Genomic DNA, 24640 nt, shown 5'->3' on the forward strand with positions numbered 1-24640 from the left:
TAAAAATCATAATTTTGTGACTACCTTGTTGGTCACAAAGGGGCTCACAACTGATACGCAGCACAAAACAACAGCTTTTAGATTTTCAATGGTTTCTATATAAGAACATGTCAACTAGGACAGTCAGTGCAGCATCTTTGATAAATCAAAAATATTTTTGAACTGTTCCTTTTGTATATTTTTCACAAACTATGAAAATAGACAAGTCAGTTTCACACTGATATAAAAGACTGAGTTTGGGTTGCAAGTAGTGCAGAATATCTTTACAATTATAAGAAAGATAAAATCTTATCACAAAATAATTCATGCAGCTACTGAAATACTTCTCCTCTTTGCTTATGTGTAAATAAAATAAGGTTAAGTTCCTGGGGCTTTCAGTATTGCCAGCTGCTACAGAATCTAAGCACCTCCAAGTAAATTATACCTCTACCATAGTCCTCTAGTGACTTCAGCAAGGTCTGCCTGCCCTCTTTTCTGTGAAAAAGCCTTGAAACCCTGATAATGGTAGGAATGCTTTTCTTAACGGAGCCTTTACAACATCCCTGGTTTAACTGGACCTTTATGGGATCTAGGATGTTTGAACCAGGACACATTAAATGCAGACAAAGCCTTTTCAGCTTTTCACAGAGAAACTGAGAGTCAAATGCTACTTGTTCCCGCCCCTTTTCTTTGACAGGGTAATGAAGGATTAATTTTTGTGTTAAGTTCTATCACATCTTTGACAAAATCATTGTTTCCTATAAAGTCTCCAGCAATGATGTTAACACATTCCTTTTGTGGTCCTGGATATTGCTGCTTTATCCATATTTTCAAGCATGGAAGACTCTGGAGTGTCATTTTCTTCAGTGATCCAAATGGGTGTTGGAGAATATACCTTAAATTTTCAGTAAGGTTAATCCCTGCTACAAAGAATTTTTCTGAAACAAAAATATCAGAAGGTGACACATTAGATATTCCTTTGAGGAGATCAGAAACTGCTTGACATTGCACTAACCCCAGATCTTGTTCCTCTGGCTATCATTAAAATAGTAAATTCACATTCTGTGTTGTTTCATATCCCTAAAACTGTTTCAGTAGATTGCCTCCCCTTATTGCAACTGCATGCTGTAGTAAACAGTTACTGAAGCAAGCTGGGTTACTGAGCCATTCCAGTTTAGCTAAATTTATCCAGATTAATCATTGCTGACTAAAGGTTCTCCACTGACTTATCCTCCTTTGTAAATTCCATTTGTTTCTGTAAGGGTTCTTCCAAATGCTTAGCCTTCCCCTGAGGGATGAGAACATGGATGCGCCCACAAAAGCGTTTTCCTTTGGCTGGGGTGTGTGGCTGTGAAGCAGTTCTCCTCTCCATCATCCCATGTGTTCACATCACAGAGTTGCATCAAAGGTTACGAACTGGATTTATTTCAGCTTAGACTACACCAGCATGCTTGAGCACTGTTATTTCCTATTCTAGCTACAGCCTTGCCATTCTTGTAGGGGGTTCTTTTCAGAATGAGGCTACCTTGATGCTTTTCCCTCATCATTAACACTGCCTAAAGCAGCAAGTACTGGACTGAGGAAGCAGCCTCCTATCCATGAAATAGCCATGTCTGCACCAGTGAGCTGGTCTGTGCTGAGAGCTTCTTTTCGCAGGGTCACGCAAGCAGCTGCCACAATTACATGTACATACACTGATGCATGTATACAGTGCCATTAAACTGAAACAGGGTAGATTAGACACAAGGAAGAAGTTCTTCACTGTGAGGGTGATGAGACACTGGCACAGGTTGCCCAGAGAAGCTGTGGCTGCCCCATCCCTGGCAGTGTTCAAGGCCAGGTTGGATATGGCTTTGGGCAACCTGGTCTAGTGGAAGGTGTCCCTGCCCATGGCATGGGGTTGCAACTGGATGAGCTTTAAGGTCACTTCCAACCCAAACCATTCTGTGGTTCTGTGATTTGCACTACCAGAAATGAACATTGCATTTGCCCATGAGTGGGCAGAGGACTCAGCAACATGGACACATCTCATGCACACAGCATGCACAAAGTGGTTATTGCCCATAATGCTATGATTACCCAACTTCCTATTTGTTTTTGTGTTGCTGTACATGCCCCTTATTTCCTATAAGCGACTCTGTACTTACCTGGGCGGCCCATCCGCTTCATGCGCTCTAAAAACCGGATAAGAGAGCGAGTGGCAGTTTTGTTTCCCCACCAGTATGGGATTGCAGGCCACAACTCGCAGTGCTCTTCCACTGCCACATCCTCTTCATATGAGACTATAACCTGACGGCCATGCTGCCACATGGTCCGCAGCGTTGGCACCACCTAAGAGAAAGCATGCCCAGGTTGAAGTCAACAACACAGCAGTGTTCCCAAAGTTCTGATACTGATATGTGACATTGCCTTGGTAGAGAGGCACAGATTCAGTTCAAATAAAGCTTTTAAGTGTACGACCCAGTAGGTCAGTGGCTGGGTTCAAATACTTCAAGTACATAACTCAAGATGTTACACCCATGCAACAAGAAAGTATCCCTGGTTCAGCCCTTATGCACATACCGCTGCTGAAGATTTGTTGGGAGGGGAAGACACAGGCCATTTGAAGAAAGGAGGTAAGAGAGGAGCAAAGTCCTACACCCAGCTGTAGGAATACAGACAGAGAGAAGCAGGAATAATTTTGGCAAATGCCCCACATTGATCCAAACTTGTCGCTGTAGCCGAGAAAGAAAATTGAACTACTTAAGACATGGGAAGGCTAAATGTAAGTTTTCAAGACATATGTTAATTCTGATTTCTCTAAGTAGAAAGTTTATGAAATCAGGGTGCTCCAGACATTTTGAATGGAGAGAGGGGAAGACTTGAGTCAGAAACTACCTCAGACAGATGTGCTGGAACAGGTCTGTTAAATTTAAATGTTTCAGTATGAAATTACATTTTCCAATCCTCAAGAGTTACCATCAGACAGAATTGAGGCCCTCTGACTAGTTTTATTTGAAAAAGCAGCACTTTTTGTTTTTCTAAGAATGTTGTGGTTAAAAGCTGTGTCTGTTGTTTGTGAAAAGGAAATGGTGGCTTTTGGGTGTTACAACTATGTAATTAATTAAAATGAAAGCTAAAGGCAGTTGAAAATATTTTATGTAAATCTTCCATGAAGATTTCTTCTCTTCTATGAAGAGAGCCAAGCGTTAAATGAACATGGGAATCCCTCTTCACCCAACAAAGAGTGCAAGCCCCAATTAGGTCAGAAAATACTCCAGAATTAAATCATAGAATCATAGGATCATAGAATAGTTAGGGTTGGAGAGGACCTTAAGATCATCTAGTTCTAACCCCCCCCTGCCATGGGCAAGGACAGCTCACACTAAACCAGGTCACCCAAGGCTCTGTCCAACCTGGCCTTGAACAGCACCAGGGATGGAGCACTCACAACTTCCCTGGGCAACCCATTCCAGTGCCTCACCACCCTCACAGTAAAGAATTTCCTTCTTATATCCAATCTAAACTTCCCCTGTCTAAGTTTGAGCCCATTACCCCTTGTCCTGTCACTACAGTCCCCTTGTCCTACCACTACAGTTAAGACACAAACTACTCAGACTACACAGATCTGTGGCTGACAGAAGCCTTTGTTTTACTCCAGCGCCCCTCTAAAGCTGCAAACTCTTTAAAAAAAAAAAAAAAAAAGGTGTGGGATAAGAGCCAAAACAAAACAAAAAGAAGCCAAAAAAAAGGTACTGGAAATGTGCACATGAGCACAGGTGCTTATTTTGCAAACAAAGAGAAATTAAACTGAAGATGTCTAACAAGGGATTTTTAAACCCTAGTAATGCAGATCAAAGGAAGACACCATGAATAGTTAAGGCAATTAAAATTTGAACGCAATGTAATGTTGTCACACTGTGGCCTGTGCCAGTACTACATACAGATCCCTACTTAGCAGTTGCTTCATAAATACTTGGACACTTAGTTTTGTACAACGAGAGTAGCGGCCTTGAAAGACAGTAGATACCAGATTATTTTAGAGGAAGTGAGCAAGTACGTGTTATTTGATGTTAAATCTGAATTCAGATCCTGAAAAACCCCACAGCTACCACCAGCAATTGTATAACTTCCAGGAAATGGTGAGATCCATCGTGCTGGTCACAGACCACATAGAAATAAAGAGTTCCTGCTTGAGGGAAGTACTTGGCTTCTCCTTTCTCCAGTGCCTTTCCTTCATCCCCCTGGATGCAACACTTCTTTCTTCAGCCAGGTGATCTCAAACCATTTGTTCATCACCTTCATTCAACAAACTATCATCAGCAGCTTAACCCTTTTGCAATTCATAGCTTTGTTTTCCTTTTAAGAGCTGGCCATGTCTCTGAAAGTAAATTTGACCATCTTCTCCAGTACTGCTCTGTTCATCTGCAACTTACACAGTCAAGTTATTTGGGGAAACAATAAAACAGTGTCACTCAGGTCTTCAGTTATTCAGCTGAGACCTGAATATTCAGAATCCCCTAGTTTTGCTGAGAATTGTTCTATTTTAACTCCGCTGTTCAAAATGCTTTGAAATGGTAATACTCACCCGTTACTTATACACCAGCTTCAAAGGCTGAATTCGAATCACAAACAGGGTCATCATTATCCTGTACCCCTCACATCTCCAGAGGAAACCCTCTGTTCCTATGCATCTTTGAAATGTTAATTGTTTAACTACTAAAAGCTCCCACATTTTGTAAAAAAACAGGAAGCTAAAAATCTCAACTTCTAACATTTAGCAATCAAATAATTTCTAATTATTTAAATTAAGGCTTTTCTGGAGGTTTGGGTGACTGAAACATATTAGGCTAGTTGGCAGGTCAGCTCCAGCTCACATTCATGAAAGTCCATGCCACCAAAAATGCACTGAAGGCAGAGATGCTATTAAGAGGGACCTCAACAGACTGGAGACATGAGCTGACAGGAACCTCATGAAGCTCAACAAAGGCAAATGCGAACTCCTGTGCTCAAGCAGGAGTGCCCCCACGCACCAGGACAGACTGGGAGCAGCTGGCTAGAAACCTGCTTTGCAGAAAAGGACTTGGAGGTCCTCGTGAACACTGAGCCAGCAAGCGTACCCATGTGGCAAAGCTGCAAACAGGGCTGTATTAGGAAAGGCACAGGCAAGAAGTCAAGAGAAGGGGTTCTTCCCTTCTATCCAGCAGTTGTTGGACTGCATCTCAAGTACCAGGTCCAGCTGCAGCTTCCCCAGAACAAAGAAGTCATTGACGTGCTGGATTGAGTCCAGCAGCATGCAATCAGAGCGAGCAGAGGCTGGAGCATGACATGCAAGGGTAGGCTGAGAGAGCTGGAACTGTTCAGCATGAAGAAGAGAAGACTCTGGACAGGACTTAACAGCTGTTTGCAAATACCTAATGGGCAGATGTAGAAAAGACTCCTCAGATGTGCATAACAAAAGGATGAAAGTCAGCAGAGACAGGTTACAGCAAGAGAGATTCTGATCAGATAGATAAGGAAAACACATTTACTGTGAGAGTGGTCAAACACTGCACCAGGCTGCATAGAAAGGTTGTGGAATCTCCATTCTCAGAGATATTCAGGAATGAACAGGACACAGCCCAATGTAACTTCAAAGTGATTCCTGCTTTGCATGGTGGGGTTGAACTAGATAACCTCCAGAGGTCACTTCCAACCTAAACTATTATAAATAGCATAAAAATTCATTTGCAATTATTGCTGTGAAAAGGCAGAAAATGGGTTCTTTAAATTCTACAAATATAGTATGGACTATATTTATAACACACACACCCCTGATGCAGCAAAAGTTAGTTTTCCTAGGTTAAAAATACAGTGGAAGTAGAATAGATGTGAAATTTGTAATCAAAGATCTCATTGTAATGTATCATTCTTAAAAAAAAAGGAGAATTAAAAAAAAGGATCTCATACTTACATTTCTGGGACACAGTTTACACTGGAAAATCTCTTTTATCCAGGCAATTAGACGACAATGAAGTTTTTTGGTTAATCCATCAAAATTTCTGCAGGCTAAGATAACAATTTCCTGAGGATGAGTTTCCAACCACCTTAACACTTCCCACAGAATATCCTACAAGAGAGAGTCAGCAACTTAGAAAATTATCTGTGCTATGCAGGGGAAAGGAAATAAAACCAATAGAGCATTGATGGTAGGGCAGACTCACAATCACAATAATGAAAATCGGTAGGAAGATGGCCATCCAAATGCCCACAAAGTGGTCCAGAGAGATGCACCCCAGGAAACCTACTTTCTGCAGGTCTGTGCCAGTTTGCTCAGGATGTGGTTCTAGCATACTTCACTTTACAGCTTTGTATTTTGGCAATTTCCATGAATTAAGTGTTTAAGGCCATGCTGGATGTGGCTTTGAGCAACCTGGTCTAGTGGAAGGTGTCCCTGCCCATGGCAGGGGGGTTGGAACCAGATTCTTTAAGGTTCCTTCTAACCCCAACCATTCTGTGATTCTATGAATCCTACTAATCCTACTGATATCCTACTGCCTAGAGGCAGGTTAGGAGTAAACCCATCTCCCCAACTTTCTTTAAGAACAATGTATTAGTGGCAAACTCACAACAGGGAAAAGTTCTGTGCTTGCTTAAATGTAACAGGATCCTTTTCCCCCATTTGTTATGGGCAATGACAGCTTCTTCAAGAGCATGTGTAATTGGAAGGGTAGTCAGGCACTACATTTAACTGTTCACATGAGCATGTCAGTCACCATGAAATCACAACACATGAAGGGTTCAGACTCATGAGCATGAGACTGAAGTTTAGCCAGTTAGTCTACAAATGAAAACCTGCATTAGCTAGCTGTGCCTGGCTATACAGGTTGCAGCAAACAGAAGGAAGATGTAAACTACTTTACAGTGACAGAGCACATGCAAAGAGCAACTCACAGTAGTTTCTTCACAGCATCTGACCGTAATTTGGTCATGGGATCCAGACTTGAGCCTCGCTGTCTTTCAGTGAAATACTTTTTCCTCAGAAAAAAAAAGGGTTTCTGTGATTTTATTAGGCTTTTAATACCTTCTTCTCTTTAATGACTTCTCTCATTACAGGGGAAATGGGATTGTTCTGGGTAGCATCCTGGGAAAAGGTAAGATAAACCCCAGAAGCATCAGGCACTCGGTAGGGGCAAGGCAGTGCAGAGCAAGGCACAGCAACTCTGGTCTGAGGAAGCGGAACTGATTGATGCTCCAGTCTCACTTGCAGCTACTGAAACTAGCCTCTAACCTTGTTGATTTTCTCTAGCTTGAAGTCCTCACATTAAGAAAACAAATAACCTACTTGGAAAACCTTGGGCCAGCATTTCCAGATTATGATGGCACTTAAGTAAAAGGAACAGCACTGGTTTTATAGCCACCCCAAAGGTAAGAGCAATACCTGTACAGTAACAGTTGTGTAAACCATATGCACAAAGTACAAATTCATAGATGGATCATTAGGCTTGTGGGCAATCCTGAAATCCAGATATCTAACTCCAGCCTCAAGTTGCTCTGTCACAGTCAGTACCTGAAAGGTGAAACAGAAGACAAGGATTCTGAGAGTTTGGAAGATATTTTCTTCTTTAGTTTAGAAAGCTGAAAACGGCCTACAAAGTTATCACTATAACATTTTTCACAGGTCTTTAATCTTTAAAATGGCGCTATATGGCACCAAGTTGCAACTTTGAAGTATTTTACTCTCTGACAAGAGGGATCCCAATTTCCCTGCAATTGCAGATTAGATTAGTTTCAGACCTCTGAAACTGTTCTGTTCTGAATGTTAAAGATCCATTAACCTGTGTGTAAATACACCATCACTCTTCACAAGACTATTTGTATGAACAAAAACTGGAGGATCAGCACCTTAAAAAAGCTGTATTTATTTTATTAGATCAAAGACTTTATCAGGGTTGTCTCTGTGGAGCTCACTCATCCTCAACAGAAGGAAAAACAAAACCAGAAAAAACTACTGGCTATTGTTCTTTTTCAAGATAAAGTTTGAATTAACCTGTAGGAGTCCCACAGAACAGAGGTCTTCCTCTATTTCCACTTCCCTCAGACCTCTTCTACTGGATTTGAGAGCTGAATGGAACAGGTGATAAAGCTGAGTTTCTGGTGCAAAAAGTCCCAAATGATATGTCTCCTACCTATACCAAGGCTATCTTTGCCCTTAATTAAATACATTGAAACACTACTTTGTCTTAGTTCAACCTGCTATGGACAAAACTTTTACCTTTCACAAAGCATACGTAGTACTGATTTGAGTCAGAAAGGATTCAACAAAAGCTAAATCAACACAAGGCATTGCACCTGAATAACCACATTCGTAGCTTTAGGTTGAAGATAGAGCTCAAGACACATACCAGCTTCAACCATCTAATTTTCTGTTCTCAAGACAGGAATTTAATCTCCCCAAGCTGTGTCTGAGCTGCCGGGCTGGGGAGCAGCCCAGCCCCACGTGCCTCAAGGTGCAGCTGGTGCGATGGCTCGGGCCAACAGCTCCCTCCATGCCTTCTTGTTCTGAACCAGGCTGAAGCAATTGAAAGAGTGATCCATGCCCAATTCCCACCTTCTTTTGGAGCACGCTGGAGATAGGAGTGTATATGGCTGTAGGTCATCTATAACCTTTGTGGCAAGAAAGAGCGCCAGATGAAACTGGTGCTCTGAACAGCTCTTTGGATGAATTTATTTGTTTTTGTTGACTGCATAGGAAAACTAGACAAATTCAGCTCTCTAATTAGTCACCTGGGTTTGGATACTGAATTAGACAGTGTCAACACTGCCCCTGCAGGGCAAAATTTAAGAGGAAGCCTTGGAGAAAAAAAGCTGCTCAGTGCTGCAGTCTCATACCAGATAGCCAGGACATGAGCAGGTTACACCCCTTGACATCAGCCATTGCACAGGAAGGATTTGAGCCTGTCCTGGGTTCAGCAGTAGCAGTCATTTTTCTCCTTCTTAGTAGCTGGTGCAGTGCTGTGTTTTTGACTTTCAGCCTGGGAACAGCGCTGATAAGACCGATGTTTTCAGTTGTTGCTCAGTAATGTTTGGTCTGACCAAGGAGTTTCTGAGTCTCATGCTCTGCCAGGGAGGAGAGGAAGCTGAGAGGAAGCAGAGACAGGACACCTGACCCAAACTAACCAAAGAGGTATTCCATACCACAGCACGTCATGCCCAGGATGTAGAACTAGGGGCAGTTACCCGGAAGGGCTAGATCACTGCTCTGTCATGCTGGGTATCGGTCAGCGGGTGGTGAGCGGTTGTATTCTCTTCCTTTGTTATTTCCCTTATCATTATTATTATTGGTGGCAGCAGTAGTGGTTTGTGTTATACCTTAGTTACTGGACTGTTCTTATCTCGACCCATGGGAGTTACATTCTTTCCATTCTCTTCCCCATCCGTCTGGGAGTGGGGAGGGGGAAGGGGGGAAGTGAGACAGAGACTGCGTGGTTCTGATTTACGGCTGTGCTTAAACCACGACAGGGCCTCTACACTGACAACCTACCAGACAGGACCCAAGACAGGCACCACCTACTAGGCGCTGTGCCATCCAGGAACTGTGGGTCTTACCATCATAGGGCTCCTTGATGTCTGCTCTGGATGCCAATGAGTGGAGTCACCTCCTTAGAAAGATAACTCACCACAGAGATAAGAAGGGGTGGTATTGCAACCATGCCTCTTTCCCATCAGCAATGGGCCACTTCCTGCTCAGCACTCTGGGTTCAGCCAACAAAGTGACTATAATGCTGTAAGGAGCTTGCTTGTCATCAACAGGGCCAGCAACCCACAAGTTCAGAGGTATCTAAATCTTTCATTGGGTAAAGCAAAAGGCAGCTCAATTCAAGGCACTGTGATAAGAAAGGGCCTTTCCACATCAGCTCTTCACTGCTATTACATATTCAATACCTGGTACTAAGACTCCAGTTTGCCCAGGCTGCTCAAACACAACAAAAGAAGCCTAGGCATAATTATTGCCTTTTATCAATTATTCAGTTTTAATTGCCAAGTAATGAACTACTGTTTTAATCAGAACTAAAGTTTAGAGATTTTTGGTACCTCTTTGATGACAGGAATCTGTTCTTTAGAAAAACCTTCAAAAGCTCTCACTTAAAACATGATCTCAAATTTCGTCTTCAACATAGATTTGTGAGGAACAAGGAAGTAACTGCTAGCTTAGTATTTAGACATTTTAAAAAGTTAGCTAAACTTTACGTGAGGGATGACACCTTCGTTCTCTTACATCTTAAAAACATTCCCTTCAACAAGACTTGTCTCTTCTGCTCGGTGAAATACTTAGATGATACAGATGGGGAAAACAACTGACATCTCACACAGCAGTGACAGTAAAAATGACAAGCATTACCTTCTGAACAAAGTGCAAGAGAAAAATCTCTTGTGATTATAGTAATAGTAAATGCTACTTGTAACAATAAATATGTGAAAAAGATGAGTTTCTACTACCAGATGGTCAGCTTTAAGCAACATCTTTGTGTATTATCCCTGCCTCACCTACATGCTTTTTCCCCACAGAAGATCTGGTATGAATGGCACCTATTTCAGGCCCCAGTGTGCTGGTTTTGTCTGGGATAGAGTTCATTTTCTCCATAGTAGCTATTCTGGGGCTATGTTCTGGATTTGTGCTGGAAACAGTGTTGATGACACAGGGATGTTTTTGTTACTGCTGAGCAGCGCTTACACAGAGTCAAGGCCTTTTCTGCTCCTCACACCACCCCACCAGTGAGCACTGCGAGCACACAAGGAGTCGGGAGGGGACACAGCCAGGACAGCTGACCCCAACTGACCCAAGGGATATCCCATACACATAAAGCTGGGGGAAGAAGGAGGAAGGGGAGGACATATGGAGTGATTATGTTTGTCTTCCCAAGTAACTGCTACACGTGATGGATCCCTGCTTTCCTGGGGATGGCCGAACACCTGCCTGCCCATGGGAAGCACTGCATTAATCCCCTGTTTCGCTCTGCATATATGTGTGGCTTTTGCTTTACCTGTTCAACTGTCTTTCTTAACCCGTGAGTTTTCTCACTTTTACACTTCTGATTCCCTCCTCCATCCCACCAGGGGCTGAGTGGGACTTAGTTGCCAGCTGGGGTTAAACCACGACACCCAAGCACAGTATCTCACGAGCGCACAGGTTCTGGACGGCAAGCTATTCTTTCGTTGTTATTCTTTCACTGTGGTCATTTAGCATGACCACTGTCAGCACTGCTGCACAAGGTTCAACTTTGCTCTGACATGACGACGTTAGACAAGTTACCTGTGTTGTAGACCACTTCATGATAACAGGGTACACAATGCAGGGTATACACTTGCTTAAAAACTTCACCAGCTTGAATTCGTTGCCACTAACAGCAGAGTTTTTATCCAAGCAGTAGGTCATGGTGTCATGACTCCCTGGCGAATATAAAAACAAATGTACAGAAAATGTTATTTCTTAACTATTAAAAACCACAACACATTGTTACACTGTGTGCGCGCACCTGACCTGACCCCGTTTCCAAATCACACCTATATTGCCTGATAAGACTATGTAGTTATGGCAGAAAGATGGGCTCTTCTACAGAGATTGTTCACCTGACATGAGTAAGATTAGTGTGAAATCCTTGTGAAGGGAAGGCATCAAGATTTTTAAATAAAGCAGTCCCCATTTAAATTACACATTGTTTTTTGCCTCAAAACAAAAGAAAATGGCCTGTTTCAACTAGCATCTTCCACTGAAATAATTATCTTGATTCCACTTTTTTGTCAGGGAATAAATAGCTGGAGGTTGAATTTTTTCTTTTTTTTTTTTTATTTTTTTTTATTTTTTTAATAATTCTGAAGGTCTAGAATTAGTCCTGTTTTCAGTGTTGTCCAAGCGCAGGATTTCATACTCTAATGCCATCATATCTGCAGAGGAAAATATGACTGAAAGAAGAAATTCATCTTCTTACACCTTTGACTGGACAAACTCCTAACTTGGCATTTTAAGCATCTATATCTTAAATTTCTGGTAAAAATGCACTCCTGAACCAAACACCTACATCCCCTACAGCAATAATGGAAGAGATGGGCACTTGAACGTTTCAGAGGAAAATCCAAATCTAAGCTAACGTGTATGCATGCAATCAGAGAAATTTGTCTTACAAGATATGAGTCTGTCCTGGGTTCAGCAGTAGCAGTCATTTTTAATCCCTCTTAGTAGCTGGTGCAGCGCTGTATTTTTAACTTTCGGCCTGGGAACAGAGCTGGTAACACCGATGTTTGGTCTGACCAAGGACTTTGTGAGTCTCATGCTCTGCCAGCGAGGAGGGGAAGCCAGGAGGAAGCAGGGACAGGACACCTGACCCAAACTAGCCAAAGAGGTATTCCATACCACAGCACGTCATGCCCGGGGATGTAACTGGGAGTTACCTGCAAGGGCACTCTCTGCTCAGTCGGGCTTGTTTCAGTGGGTGGTATTGTATTCTCTTCCCTTGTTATTTCCCTTATCATTATTATTATTGGTGTTAGCAGTAGTGATTTGTGTTATACCTGAGTTACTGGACTGTTCTTATCTCAACCCGTGGCAGTTACATTAATTCGATTCTCCTCCCCATCCCTCCGGGAGAGTGGGGGGAGAGTAGAAACTGTGTGGCTGACTTGCCGACAGGGCTTAAACCATGACAGTTCTTTTTGGCGCCCAATGTGGAGTACGAGGGTTTGAATTAACAACAGATCTGACCGGAGTGTATCTATTTGTATTTGTGATAAGCATTCATTGTTTTGGATTAATAGTCACTCATCACAATGCTGATTTATTGGCTCTCAAAGTGTTTCTCTTGATCTTAGTTTCAGTATATTGTACCTTACTTACAGCTGGTATTTGCTGTGTTAGTGTTTTTCAAGTGTGGGGCTTGGGCTAAGGTTCTTGTCTCATGGTACTTTATGGTAATGACTTGTAATACATTGATGACATTGTTGTGTGGGGCAATACAGCAGAAGAAGTCTTTGAGAAAGGGAGGAAAATAATCCAAAACCTGCTGAAAGCTGGTTTTGCCATAAAACGGAGTAAGGTCAAGGGACCTGCACAGGAGATCAGTTTTTGGGAATAAAACGGCAAGATGGATGTCGCCTGATCCCCACAGATGTGATCAACAAGATAACAGCCATGTCTCCACCAACTAATAAGAAAGAAACACAAGCTTTCTTGAGTGCTGTGGGGTTCTGGAGAATGCACATCCCAAATTACAGTTCGATTGTAAGCCCTCTCTATCATGTGACCCAGAAGAAGAATGATTTTAAATGGGGCCCTGAACAACAACAAGCCTTTGAGCAAATTAAACGTGAGATAGTTCATGCAGTAGCCCTTGGACCAGTCCGGACCAGGCCAGATGTAAAAAATGTACTGTACACCGCAGCCAGGGAGAATGGTCCTACCTGGAGCCTCTGGCAGAAAGGTCCAGGGGAGACTCGAGGTCGACCCCTCGGCTTTTGGAGTCGGGGATACAAAGGATCTGAGGCCAGCTATACCCCAACAGAGAAAGAGATACTGGCAGCCTATGAAGGGGTTTGAGCTGCTTCAGAAGTGATGGGCACTGAAGCACAGCTCCTCCTGGCACCCAGGTTGCACGTTCTGGGCTGGATGTTCAAAGGCAGGGTCTCCTCTACACATCATGCAACCGATGCGACATGGAGTAAATGGGCTGCACTAATTACACAACGAGCTCGAATAGGAAATCCCAGTCGTCCAGGCATTCTAGAAGTCATCATGGACTGGCCAGAGGGCAAAGATTTTGGAATGTCACCAGAGGAGGAGGTGATGCGTGCTGAAGAGGCCCCACCATATAATAAACTGTCAGAAAGTGAAAAGCAGTATGCCTTGTTTACTGATGGGTCCTGCCGTATTGTGGGAAAGCATCGGAGATGGAAGGCAGCTGTATGGAGTCCTCAACGACAAGTTGCAGAAACTGCTGAAGGAGAGGGTGAATCGAGTCAGTTTGCTGAGGTGAAAGCCATCCAGCTGGCCCTGGACATTGCTGAACGAGAAAAGTGGCCAGTACTTTATCTCTATACTGACTCATGGATGGTGGCAAATGCCCTGTGGGGGTGGTTGCAGCAATGGAAGCAGAGCAACTGGCAACGCAGAGGTAAACCCATCTGGGCTGCTGCACTGTGGCAAGATATCGCTGCCCGAGTACAGAACCTGGTGGTGAAGGTACGCCATGTAGACGCCCATGTACCCAAGAGTCGGGCCACTGAGGAACACCAAAACAACCAACAAGTGGACAAAGCTGCTAAGATTGAAGTGGCTCAGATGGACTTAGATTGGCAACATAAAGGTGAATTATTTTTGGCCCGGTGGGCCCATGACACTTCAGGTCATCAGGGCAGAGATGCAACATACAGATGGGCCCGTGATCGAGGGGTGGACTTGACAATGGACACTATTGCCCAGGTTATTCATGAGTGTGAAACATGTGCTGCAATTAAACAAGCCAAGCGGTTAAAGCCTCTTTGGTATGGAGGACGATGGCTGAAGTATAAATATGGGGAGGCCTGGCAGATTGATTATATCACACTCCCACCAACCCGCCACGGCAAGCGCCATGTGCTTACCATGGTGGAAGCAACCACTGGATGGCTGGAAACATACGCTGTGCCCCACGCCACTGCCCGGAACACTATCCTGGGCCTTGAGAAACAGATTTTGTGGCAACACGGCACCCCAGAGAGAACTGAGTCAGATAATGGGACTCATTTCCAGAACAACCTTATAGACACGTGAGACAAAGAGCATGGCACATCCCCTACCACGCACCAGCCTCTGGGAAAATCGAACGGTACAATGGGCTGTTAAAAACTACACTGAAAGCAATGGGTGGGGGAGCTTTCAAGCATTGGGATACACACTTACCAAAGGCCACCTGGTTGGTCAACACCAGAGGATCTGCCAACAGGGCTGGCCCAGCCCAGTCAGAACTTTTACATATTGTAGAGGGGGGAAAAGTTCCCATGATGCACATGAAGAATTTGCTGGGGAAGACAGTCTGGGTTATTCCTGCTTCAGGTAAAGGCAAACCCACTCGTGGGATTGCTTTTGCTCAGGGACCCGAATATACTTGGTGGGTAATGCAGGAAAATGGGAAAGTCCGATGTATACCTCAAGGGGATTTGATTTTAGGTGAAAACAGCCAATGACCTCAATTGTATACTGTTGCCTGCTACGTAATATTTTTATAGCCCATCAACTAGATGTCTTCAGGTCACCAGCAACTGGCCCTGACTTCCCTCCAACCATCATCCCAACAGAGAATGAACTTCAATAGAACCAGACGAGTTCTGCAGTAAAAGAACAATCAGCATCAGCAGGCAACGATCCAACACTGCACACAGCCTCTCCTACCCTGAAAGACTGTTACAAGAGATGGAGCCCAACATCATGGACCGGATGGACTCAGCAGCATTATACCAACTGGTCCATGCACTAACAAATGATCTCTTTCTCTCTGTCCATATGTGTATGTGGATGTATATATATGTAAGAGCAATGGTATATCGAAAATGTGGGATCTGAGCATGACGTGAATGGTATGGAATAAGAGGTGGATACTGTCCTGGGTTCAGCAGTAGCAGTCATTTTTAATCCCTCTTAGTAGCTGGTGCAGCGCTGTATTTTTAACTTTCGGCCTGGGAACAGAGCTGGTAACACCGATGTTTGGTCTGACCAAGGACTTTGTGAGTCTCATGCTCTGCCAGGGAGGAGGGGAAGCTGGGAGGAAGCAGGGACAGGACACCTGACCCAAACTAGCCAAAGAGGCATTCCATACCACAGCACGTCATGCCGGGGGATGTAACTGGGAGTTACTTACCTGGAAGGGCACTCTCTGCTCAGTCGGGCTCATTTTGGCTTGTGGTATTGTATTCTCTTGCTTGTTATTTCCCTTATCATTATTATTATTGGTGGTAGCAGTAGTGATTTGTGTTATACCTTAGTTACTGGACTGTTCTTATCTCAACCTGTGGGAGTTACATTCTTTTGATTCTCCTCCCTATCTCTCCGGGGGTGCGGGGGGGGGGGGAAGTAGAAATTGCGTGGCTGACTTGCCGACAGGGCTTAAACCATGACAGAGTCAAAACATGAAATACCCATGGACCAAATCCAAGTCTGAGAGAAGTGAACAGGATTGCATTGATGAGTGTTGCATCTACTGATGCCAATCAGCACACAGATAGTAACCCTTTATTTGGGAGTCTTCTTGTGATGTCAGAGTAATGAGAGGAAGATGAGTATATCCATGACACAACAGATATTCAGCAAAGGTAGTGAGCTAATACCAAACCAGGTAGCTTCAGAGACTGAAGCAACTTCTCAGCAGCACTGTGAGGAACCTAGGGAAACACAGCACTAAGCATTTACACTTGCCTCTGTCTCCTCACCATGCTTTCAGAATGCACTCTGTCACATTTCTCGCATGCCTTGTTGTCTTCTTTATCTGAGATAAGCTTCCACTTCCAAACTGGGCTTCCCCCAGTTATTGTTTCTTCTGAAAACCTGACAGAGCTGTTTTGACCTGGTTGCTCTTGATCTGCTTTTGTTCTGACCTGGACTAGACCAGTTTTGTAAGTCAGCTGGATAGCCACCAAAATATCCCAAGCTAATAGTCTGCAGTGGTCTGTAAAAGTCCTTCAATGTTTGCTGAAATTGGCTTGTCTTCAACTATTCTTTTCTTCGTGCCTGTTTCATGCAGGCTTATTCACAAGAGCAAACATTCACAAGAATAACAATGTCACCATAAGAGGAGTCGGAAAGTCAAAAGCACACACCAGAGGTTCCCAGCTTTCTGCAATGTCCAAGAAACACCACTCTGAAAGCTTTATAAAGACATGGTTCCTTTTACACCAAAAAAAAAAACCAAACCCAACCAAAACCAAACCACTGAGCAAGCTACTGATTTTTGAAGAATTTCTGCTTCAAGGTTTCAATTTTAATCAAAACTCCATCAGTTCATGACAGGCAGGGGAAAAAATGCACCATAGTTCTTGGGTTCGCCAGGGCTCCACCCATGGAAGACAAGACTTGATTTTTCCCACTCTCTCTTTAACTTTGTTAAAGTTAACCTACAATCCTGTGGCCTACACAAAGCATTCACCTACATGCTGTGCTGCTTTCCACCCAAAGGGGAAAATCATTTATTCAAGGCAGGAGAGAAAATCAAGAACATGACCAAAGGAAGGCTAATGATACACAGGTCTGAATGCAGTACCAACAAGAACACCAACTATATCGCAGCTGTATTTACCCATAATAGGATAAATCCAGTTTTTGTAAGCACAGTCATACAGAAAAGTCACACTCTACATTAATAAAAACATATGTTAATTGAAAGTCTCTATCTTCCGTTTTTCATACTTTCACAGCCTCTTTGAAACAGTACAAAGAAAAAAATAATAGGATAAAGTGTTCTTTCTCTCCTTTTCAAATCATTATATTATGTAGGAACTGGCAATAATGAATAAGAAAATCCTTTCTCCCCCTCCCCTCTAAGAAACCCCAAGCATTACAGACATTCACACCAACACATCACACAAACCCTCCCCCAAGTCCTTCTCCCACACATTGACCCAAATAATAAAAGTAGCTATCCTGAAATGGGACAAACAGGATGCTCCAATTCTTAAGTGACACACCAACAAAACAGTGGAGAATGAAAGTTAATTTTTACCTGGAAGAGCTAAATTATAGAGCGGAATATCCCAGAGCTTCTCTGGTAATTGTGACATCCACTGACCATTTTCATGGCACATGTGAATGGAGGTTTGCCAAGATTCTTCCATGAGTGCCTGCTTTAGGACTTCATAGGGAGTTCTGGGAGGGAAAGAGAAAAGAAAAGGAATAAACCATTCCATGTACTGTAGTTGAATTAATGCCACTGCACTGTGAAGAATGGATTTATACATGCTATAAAACGTCAGCCTTTCTCTCAAGTAGTTGCAGCAAAATGTCAAGAGCTTCTCGGCCACAACATACACTGCTTTTGATAACACTGCCTACCAGCACAATGCCAAGGGAGGGTTCCAACTTCAGGCTTGTAAATTGACCAACCGAAAATAAAAATAGAGCCAAGACAAATACGTGCAGCTTCATTGGTATGGAGAAATGGCTATCTACATCAGCTATTGCAACATCACGAGGAGTAACCCAACTTCAGTGTGAAACATCTTCCCTAACCCTTTGCAGCCTCAGAAGCATGGCAGAGGGATTGATGGCAGGGCTGGGACAGGGACTGGGTGGCCAACCCTCAGGATCCTAGGGAACACTCACCTTGAAGCATCAATTCAGCTGCTACAATAATAGAATCATAGAATCATATAGAATCATAGAATAGTTAAGGTTGGAAAGGACCTTAAGATCATCTAGTTCCAATCCCCCTGCCATGGGCAGGGACACCCCACACTAAACCATGCCACCCAAGGCTTTGTCCAACCTGGCCTTGAACACCGCCAGGGATGGAGCATTCACAACCTCCCTGGGCAACCCATTCCAGTGCCTCACCACCCTCACAGTAAAGAATTTCTTCCTTATATCCAATCTAAACTTCCCCTGTTTAAGTTTTAACCCGTTACCCCTTGTCCTGTCACTACAGTCCCTGATGAAGAGTCCATCACAAGTACCCCTATAGCCCCCCTTCCAATACTGGAAGGCTGCTATGAGGTCTCCACGCAGCCTTCTCTTCTCCAGGCTGAACAGCCCCAACTTTCTCAGCCTGTCTTCATATGGGAGGTGCTCCAGTCCCCTGATCATCCTTGCGGCCCTCCTCTGGACTTGCTCCAACAGTTCCATGTCCTTCTTACTGGTTTGTGGTCCCTTTTGCTGTATCTCAGCACATTCATTCCTGAGACTGCTTCTCCCTAGAGTATTCTTCAGGTTGCTTTTGGGAGGGTGGTTGGTTTTTCTGGGTTTACAAGTGAGCTGTACAGTTTATATGAAAAGTATTTCCTTAAACATGGTGCAATAGATGGTTTTTTTTTTTTTTTGGCAGTCACATAGTGTCATTTCAAAGGCAACTTTAGGAATTGTGTTCCTAAGTTTTATGTCCATACCACACATAACAGATACAATCTGCTTTTTTATCAGTTAATGCACATAGCATCGTACATCTAGCCTGCCTTGCTGTGCCTTTGGCATGCCTTGCAATTGGTCTCTCTGAGTACAGACGCCCCTGTTAAGAAAAGAATGGGACCATGTAGACTGAGGAAAATGCCCAGCACAGTGACACAGGCTGCATGTGTCAGCTGTGTAACCTGGAGCTTTCCTCCTGGTGAAGAGCAGCTACCTCTGAGGCTGTCCATACACACAAGGCCATTGCATAAGCAGAGGAGAAGTGCTTTAGACTCTCTCTTGCTCCCTTTGTCTCATAATTCTAAAAACCAGGTATTTGGTGGACCTACTGCAAAGTTGAGTGGAAAAACATCCCATGGCTTTATCTGGGGAATAAAGGTGCAGATCTTTTAGTGCTGCATAAGCAAATGGCCTCTGTATGCCATATCTGGTGTTCTTATTCTTGGAAAGAAGTCTGGATCTCAAGCAGATAAACTCATCCACCCCTGGCTCTGCAACTGAACATGCTGAGCTTCCGCCTCCTGCTGAGACAACAGATACCTGCAGCTAATCTTGTCACCTTTTGCTGTATTTCATGTTTCCTCACACTGCACACCACTGCTCACCCAGGGCTGCTCTGCTTTAATCTATGTACCATATAGCATCAGCAAGGAGAGGGGCTGCAGATGTTTAAAACAACATTGCCATTTAGCAGTTGCAAAAGACTGGGTAGTGTTTCTCCTTCCCCAGCTCTGAAGCTGACATGAGCTGAGGATCACAGAATCACAGAACGGTTTGGGTTCAAAAGGACTCTAAAGACCATCTAGTTCTAACCCCTCTGCCATGCACAGGGACACCTGCAACACTGAAGCACGGCAGCACTTATGTGGGTCCTGTATATAGACTATAAACTTAAACTATAAGCACTGCTTTTCCTCTTCCTTGGGTTCTGCAGCTCCTTTTCCAGAGCCTTTGGAGCTGCTTAATTCTCTCTAATGCTGCAGACACCCAGGGCAGCACAGAAGGAGGGCAGGTGCTCCGCGCACCAGAGCAGAGATTCCCCTACAGCCATGGTGAGACCATGGTGTGGCAGGCTGTGCCCCAGCAGCCCATGAAAGTCCACAGAGGAACAGATATCCACTTGCAGCCTGTGAAGAACCCCACACCACAGCAGGGGGATGCCCAAAGGAGGCTGTGATCCATGGGAAGCCCGCATTGGAGCAGGTTCCTGGCAAGACCTGTGGCCCTGTGGAGAGAGGAGCCCACGTTGAAGCAGTCTGTGCCTGAGGGGTTGCACCCTGTGGAAGAGACACACACTGGAGCAGGGGGAGAGTGTGAGGAGTCCTCCCTTGAGGAGGAAGGAGAGGCAGAGACAACGTGTAACGAACTGACCGCAACCCCCATTCTCCATCCCCCTGCACTGCTATGGGGATAGAGGAAGAGAATTCGGGAGTGAAGTTAAGATCAGGAAGAAGGGAGGAGTGCGGGAGAAGGGTTTTTAAGATTCGGTTTGATTTCTCATTCATTACCCTACTCTGATTTGCTTTATAATTAATCAGTTTCCTCAATTCGAGTTTGTTTTGCCGGTGACAGTGACTGATGAGTGACTCCCCCTATCCCTACCTCGATCCACAAGCCTTTAGTTATATTTTCTCTCCCTTATCCGTCTGAGGAGGACAGTGATAGAGCGGATTTGGTTGGCAGCTGGTGTCTGGCCAGGATCAACCCCCCACAACTACCCTCACGCGCCTTGTTTCCAGAAGCTTTCTGCCCTGGCCTTGCGTGTTCCGAGCGCAGGCAGCAAGGCAGTGCCCGTGGTATGCCTTGCACCAGGCAGTTCCGGCAGGGAGGCATAATTAATGAACAGCTGATTAAAATACTTGCCTGCGGCCGACCCAGATCCAGGTGCTACCTAACGCCACGGGAATTACCCGAAACCTTGCGACGACACCTACCCGCGCAAGCAGCCGGCCCCGCCAGACACAGGGGCGATTTCACGGGGAAGGGCTCAGCGCCGCCCCCAACCATCGCCGAGCTGTCGTACCCCTAGGGGACACCGATTCCTGCCTTCCCCCTTTTTGTTAATTGTTGTACTTACTCGGATGAAGGATTTCGCTTCCATGTCGGCTCTTCAGGAAGCACTGCACGGCCCGGATCTTCCCGGGAAAGGCGCACTGTCCGCGCACCGGCCGGGGCTGCCCTGCCCTGCCTTGCTTTGCCTTGTCTTGCCCTGCCCGGGTCAAGTAACCGCAGGTTTGAGGAAGGCGAAGGAGGGGCGAGACAGATGAGGAAGAAGAGGGGAGGTGGTTCTGGTGAAGTGGAGCTGCCCGAAAGGCAGAGGTGAGACACTTGGTGGACTGAAGATGTATTGCCGCGGGAGGTACCTGCAGGCAATGGAATGCTGGAGGACGACACATCAAGTAACAGCGTGTAGCCGTTCTTCACCTGCATTTAAAATCTATTAATGCGGAAAAAGCTTAAAATACATATTTATAAATATATATACAAAGTACCTTAATTGCCTGCTTTGTCCAACAGATTCCGTTCTTCGGTTTGCAGAGTTAACACACAACTCACTAATTCTTTCCCCTGTCTTTAGCTTGTACAGCCCTTCATCCCGGGTGAAATTCACTCATATTTATTATGACACCTTGCAGAAATCCAGGCAACCTTCTCAAAAAGCCTCTCTGTGTAAGGAGGCAGGAGGGAAACGAGTGAATGGCAAACACACAAACCATTGATGCTGTTTTGGAAGCAGGGTGTCTTCTCAGCCTTTCTGGAGTGGTGGAGAAAGTATTTCAAACAGGAAAAATCAGACAAAATCAACTATAATTCTTCATTTACTTAGAAAATTGAGACTATGGAGGTGTAACAAAACAGCAGTCAGGCAGCCTCTGGGTACTACCATGATTAATACAGAACAGCCAGGCATGGTTCTGATCTTGTAAAGTGAACCTGTGAGCAGCTTTTGAGACTAGCAGAGAAAACATGACTGTGGAAAGGAATATTTTAAATTCAAATGGAAATGCAGGTCTGATTTATAGCTGTGGATCAGAGTGAAAATTCGTGGTTTGTTACTCACAGTGATAGCAGTCATAGAGACTTCAAATGGACTTTATGCATTTAAATAACTTTGGCTAACCAAAGTACGACACAGTCAGTCTGAGAGAAATCAGTTGATGTTTCAAACAACTTAGAGGTTTATGAGATTTTTTTGAAGGATTACAATATTTGGGATGTTGCATGAGACTTCTTTTTCCATCCTAGTTTTGTCTCTTCGGGCACAGCACATCTTTACACTGCAACATACAGAAATACCACCAAGCACTCAGATAACTTTAACTGAATTCCCTGGATTTGGGGTGTTTGTTCTGGGAACGTTTGCAACACCCTGGCACTCTGTGTTTGCTCCTGCCCTGACTTACTGATAAATCCTCTCAGCCCTCACCTAATTTCCATCTTTGGGAACAAACAGGCAGCTTAATATTTCTGAAAGGAGCTTGTATATCTAACAGTAGCAGATATATCTATATGGCTCCTTAGAGGGGGGGAATCAGTGGAAAGGCAGCCTGAAGCACCAGGGTGGTCACTCTGGGCAATAAAAAGACCTGGGAAGAAAAATACAGCCCAGACTTTGAGAGCTGTTTTCTGGTTCCCTGTGTTTACTTCTGGGATTACTGGAGCATGATGGCTACTCTAAGCTTGCAATATTGTGAGCAGGACCTGATAAGCATGAGGGACACAGTCTGGAGTCCTCCTTTGCTCCCATTCTCCATGCTCAGGGCTCCCTGCCAATAAGCTGCCTCTGACAACCTGGCACAGGTTGGCAGGAAACCTTAGGCAGAAGTATTTGGATGGGATTTAGGTTGCCCAAACACATTGCAGCATGCCCATACCATCATGAAGAAGCAGCCTTGGTTTATTTGCAACAGGTAAATTCAGTGATAAAATTCAGTGGCTGGTAAAAATGCTATGGTGATGGTTAGACATGGGGTACAATACTGCTCCCTTTACATGATGGGATCTCAAACCCAGGGATACACGAGATGGATTTTTTCTTATCAAAGTTTTGCAAGATGAGGGAAATATTTTGACTTATTTTAAAATACAGAAAGGAGAAGAAAAAGTAAAATTTAATTTTATTAGCAACATTTTTAATTTAATCTTTTGAAAAAGAAAATAACATGGGGAAAAAGATCCTCAAATTCCTTTGATTTGATCCTGTCCTGCCAATGTTACATTAGGCTTCAGTGGGGCTGGAGCAAGGTCCAGGCAAAATAATTTTCCTGTCAAACAGAAGCAAATGAGATTTCAACTTAACTACACCAGTATGCCCTTATAAAACATTTAGTAAGCAAGGTAATTTCATGACTGGCACCAGAAATGTTTAAAACAAGACATGAAAAGCACTTCCAAGAGTCACAGGATTGCTGCTCATAAAATCCTACTAAAAAGAGAAGCTTCAGGGGGAGATAAATAAACCTCTCTCCTCAGACCCAGCATCTGAGAAGATGTGAGCAAGAGGGTAGCCAGGCTTTGTTGCTAGAACCCATTCCAACAGAGGGAGAAACTGGGAAGACACAAAGAGTAAATCATGCATTTGTGTCCACCAGAAAAGATTTCCAGTTCCAGCGAGAAGGGAAACCTCATCCTGTCATGCCTCCTTGTTCTCTGTTAATTTGTTATCTAGTCCTTCAACATTGTGTGAACAAGGTAAGGTTCCTCAGCTGTTTCCTTGCTGCACTTCCTATTCTGCATTAATCTCTTGGGGTTTTTTAGGGGTTTTTTGCTAGCTGGAACAGGTCAGAAACTAAGCCCTCTACTCTGATGCCCTGATCCCTGGAGAAGCTGAAGTGACAATATAGACCAACACTTTTCACCCAAGAAGGCAGCTCTCAAAGGGGCAAGAGAGGCAGGAGTCTGGGCAGGCAGGGGGCTACAGCATTACCCTGGGAAAGGCAGGACCATCAAGACACTGTGCCCTGCCCATGTCTTTGCTGTGTGCAGCTCCTAACTTGGTGGCAGACCATGGGAAGGAGGAAGGAAGACCCTTTTAATGCTTAAATTCATCACTATAGTGAAGCTGAGGGAGTGAGTCTTGTGTCCTTCAACAATCACAAACAACATCCCACCTTGTTACTATCAGTTGTGAAAACTAGGCATCTGTGTCCTCAGGGGCAAATTTCCAGTACCTTTAACACTAGGCAAAGGTTGAAGCTAAGAGTGTCTTGGTATTTAAGCCTTCCAGACCTTAACTCCTATGGTTCTCGTGTAGGTTAAGCATTGGCAGCTCTGGGCTTATAATGGATCATTGGAGAATAACTGTGAATATTCTAAAGTTGGTAGGTTCCTTTTCCCCCATGCAGTACTGATTTTTGCTGTCAGCCATAAGCATAGCCTGCCACAGAGCAAGACCTTTCAAGGGCCATACACACACTCTGTGCTGAAGCACAGAGATAACTCACAAGCTGATACAGGTCAGATAAAAAGGGTCCTCAGTGCAGAACGAGACCTATTCCATGCCCTGCAAACAATCACCCATGATGGCTCACAGTGACAGTGTAAGGTAGGAAAACAAGTCATCAA

At 44.2% G+C, this 24640-nt stretch overlaps 1 protein-coding gene across 1 annotated transcript; it reads right to left on the bottom strand.

Moving 5' to 3' along the window:
- Nucleotides 1–639: 639 nt before the first annotated feature.
- On the bottom strand, nt 640–17790 carry PLCXD1 (phosphatidylinositol specific phospholipase C X domain containing 1; the record flags this gene model as incomplete). The annotated part of the gene is made up of 6 exons (XM_080613459.1): nt 640–917; nt 2127–2310; nt 5912–6067; nt 7379–7507; nt 11252–11388; nt 17679–17790. 6 exons carry the CDS (start codon nt 17788–17790, stop codon nt 640–642), a joined length of 996 nt encoding a protein of 331 aa, XP_080469585.1.
- Nucleotides 17791–24640: the final 6850 nt, after the last annotated feature.

This window comes from Psittacula echo (genome assembly GCF_963264785.1).
Source record: "Psittacula echo genome assembly, chromosome: 3".
NCBI classification, from domain to species: Eukaryota; Metazoa; Chordata; class Aves; order Psittaciformes; family Psittacidae; genus Psittacula; species Psittacula echo.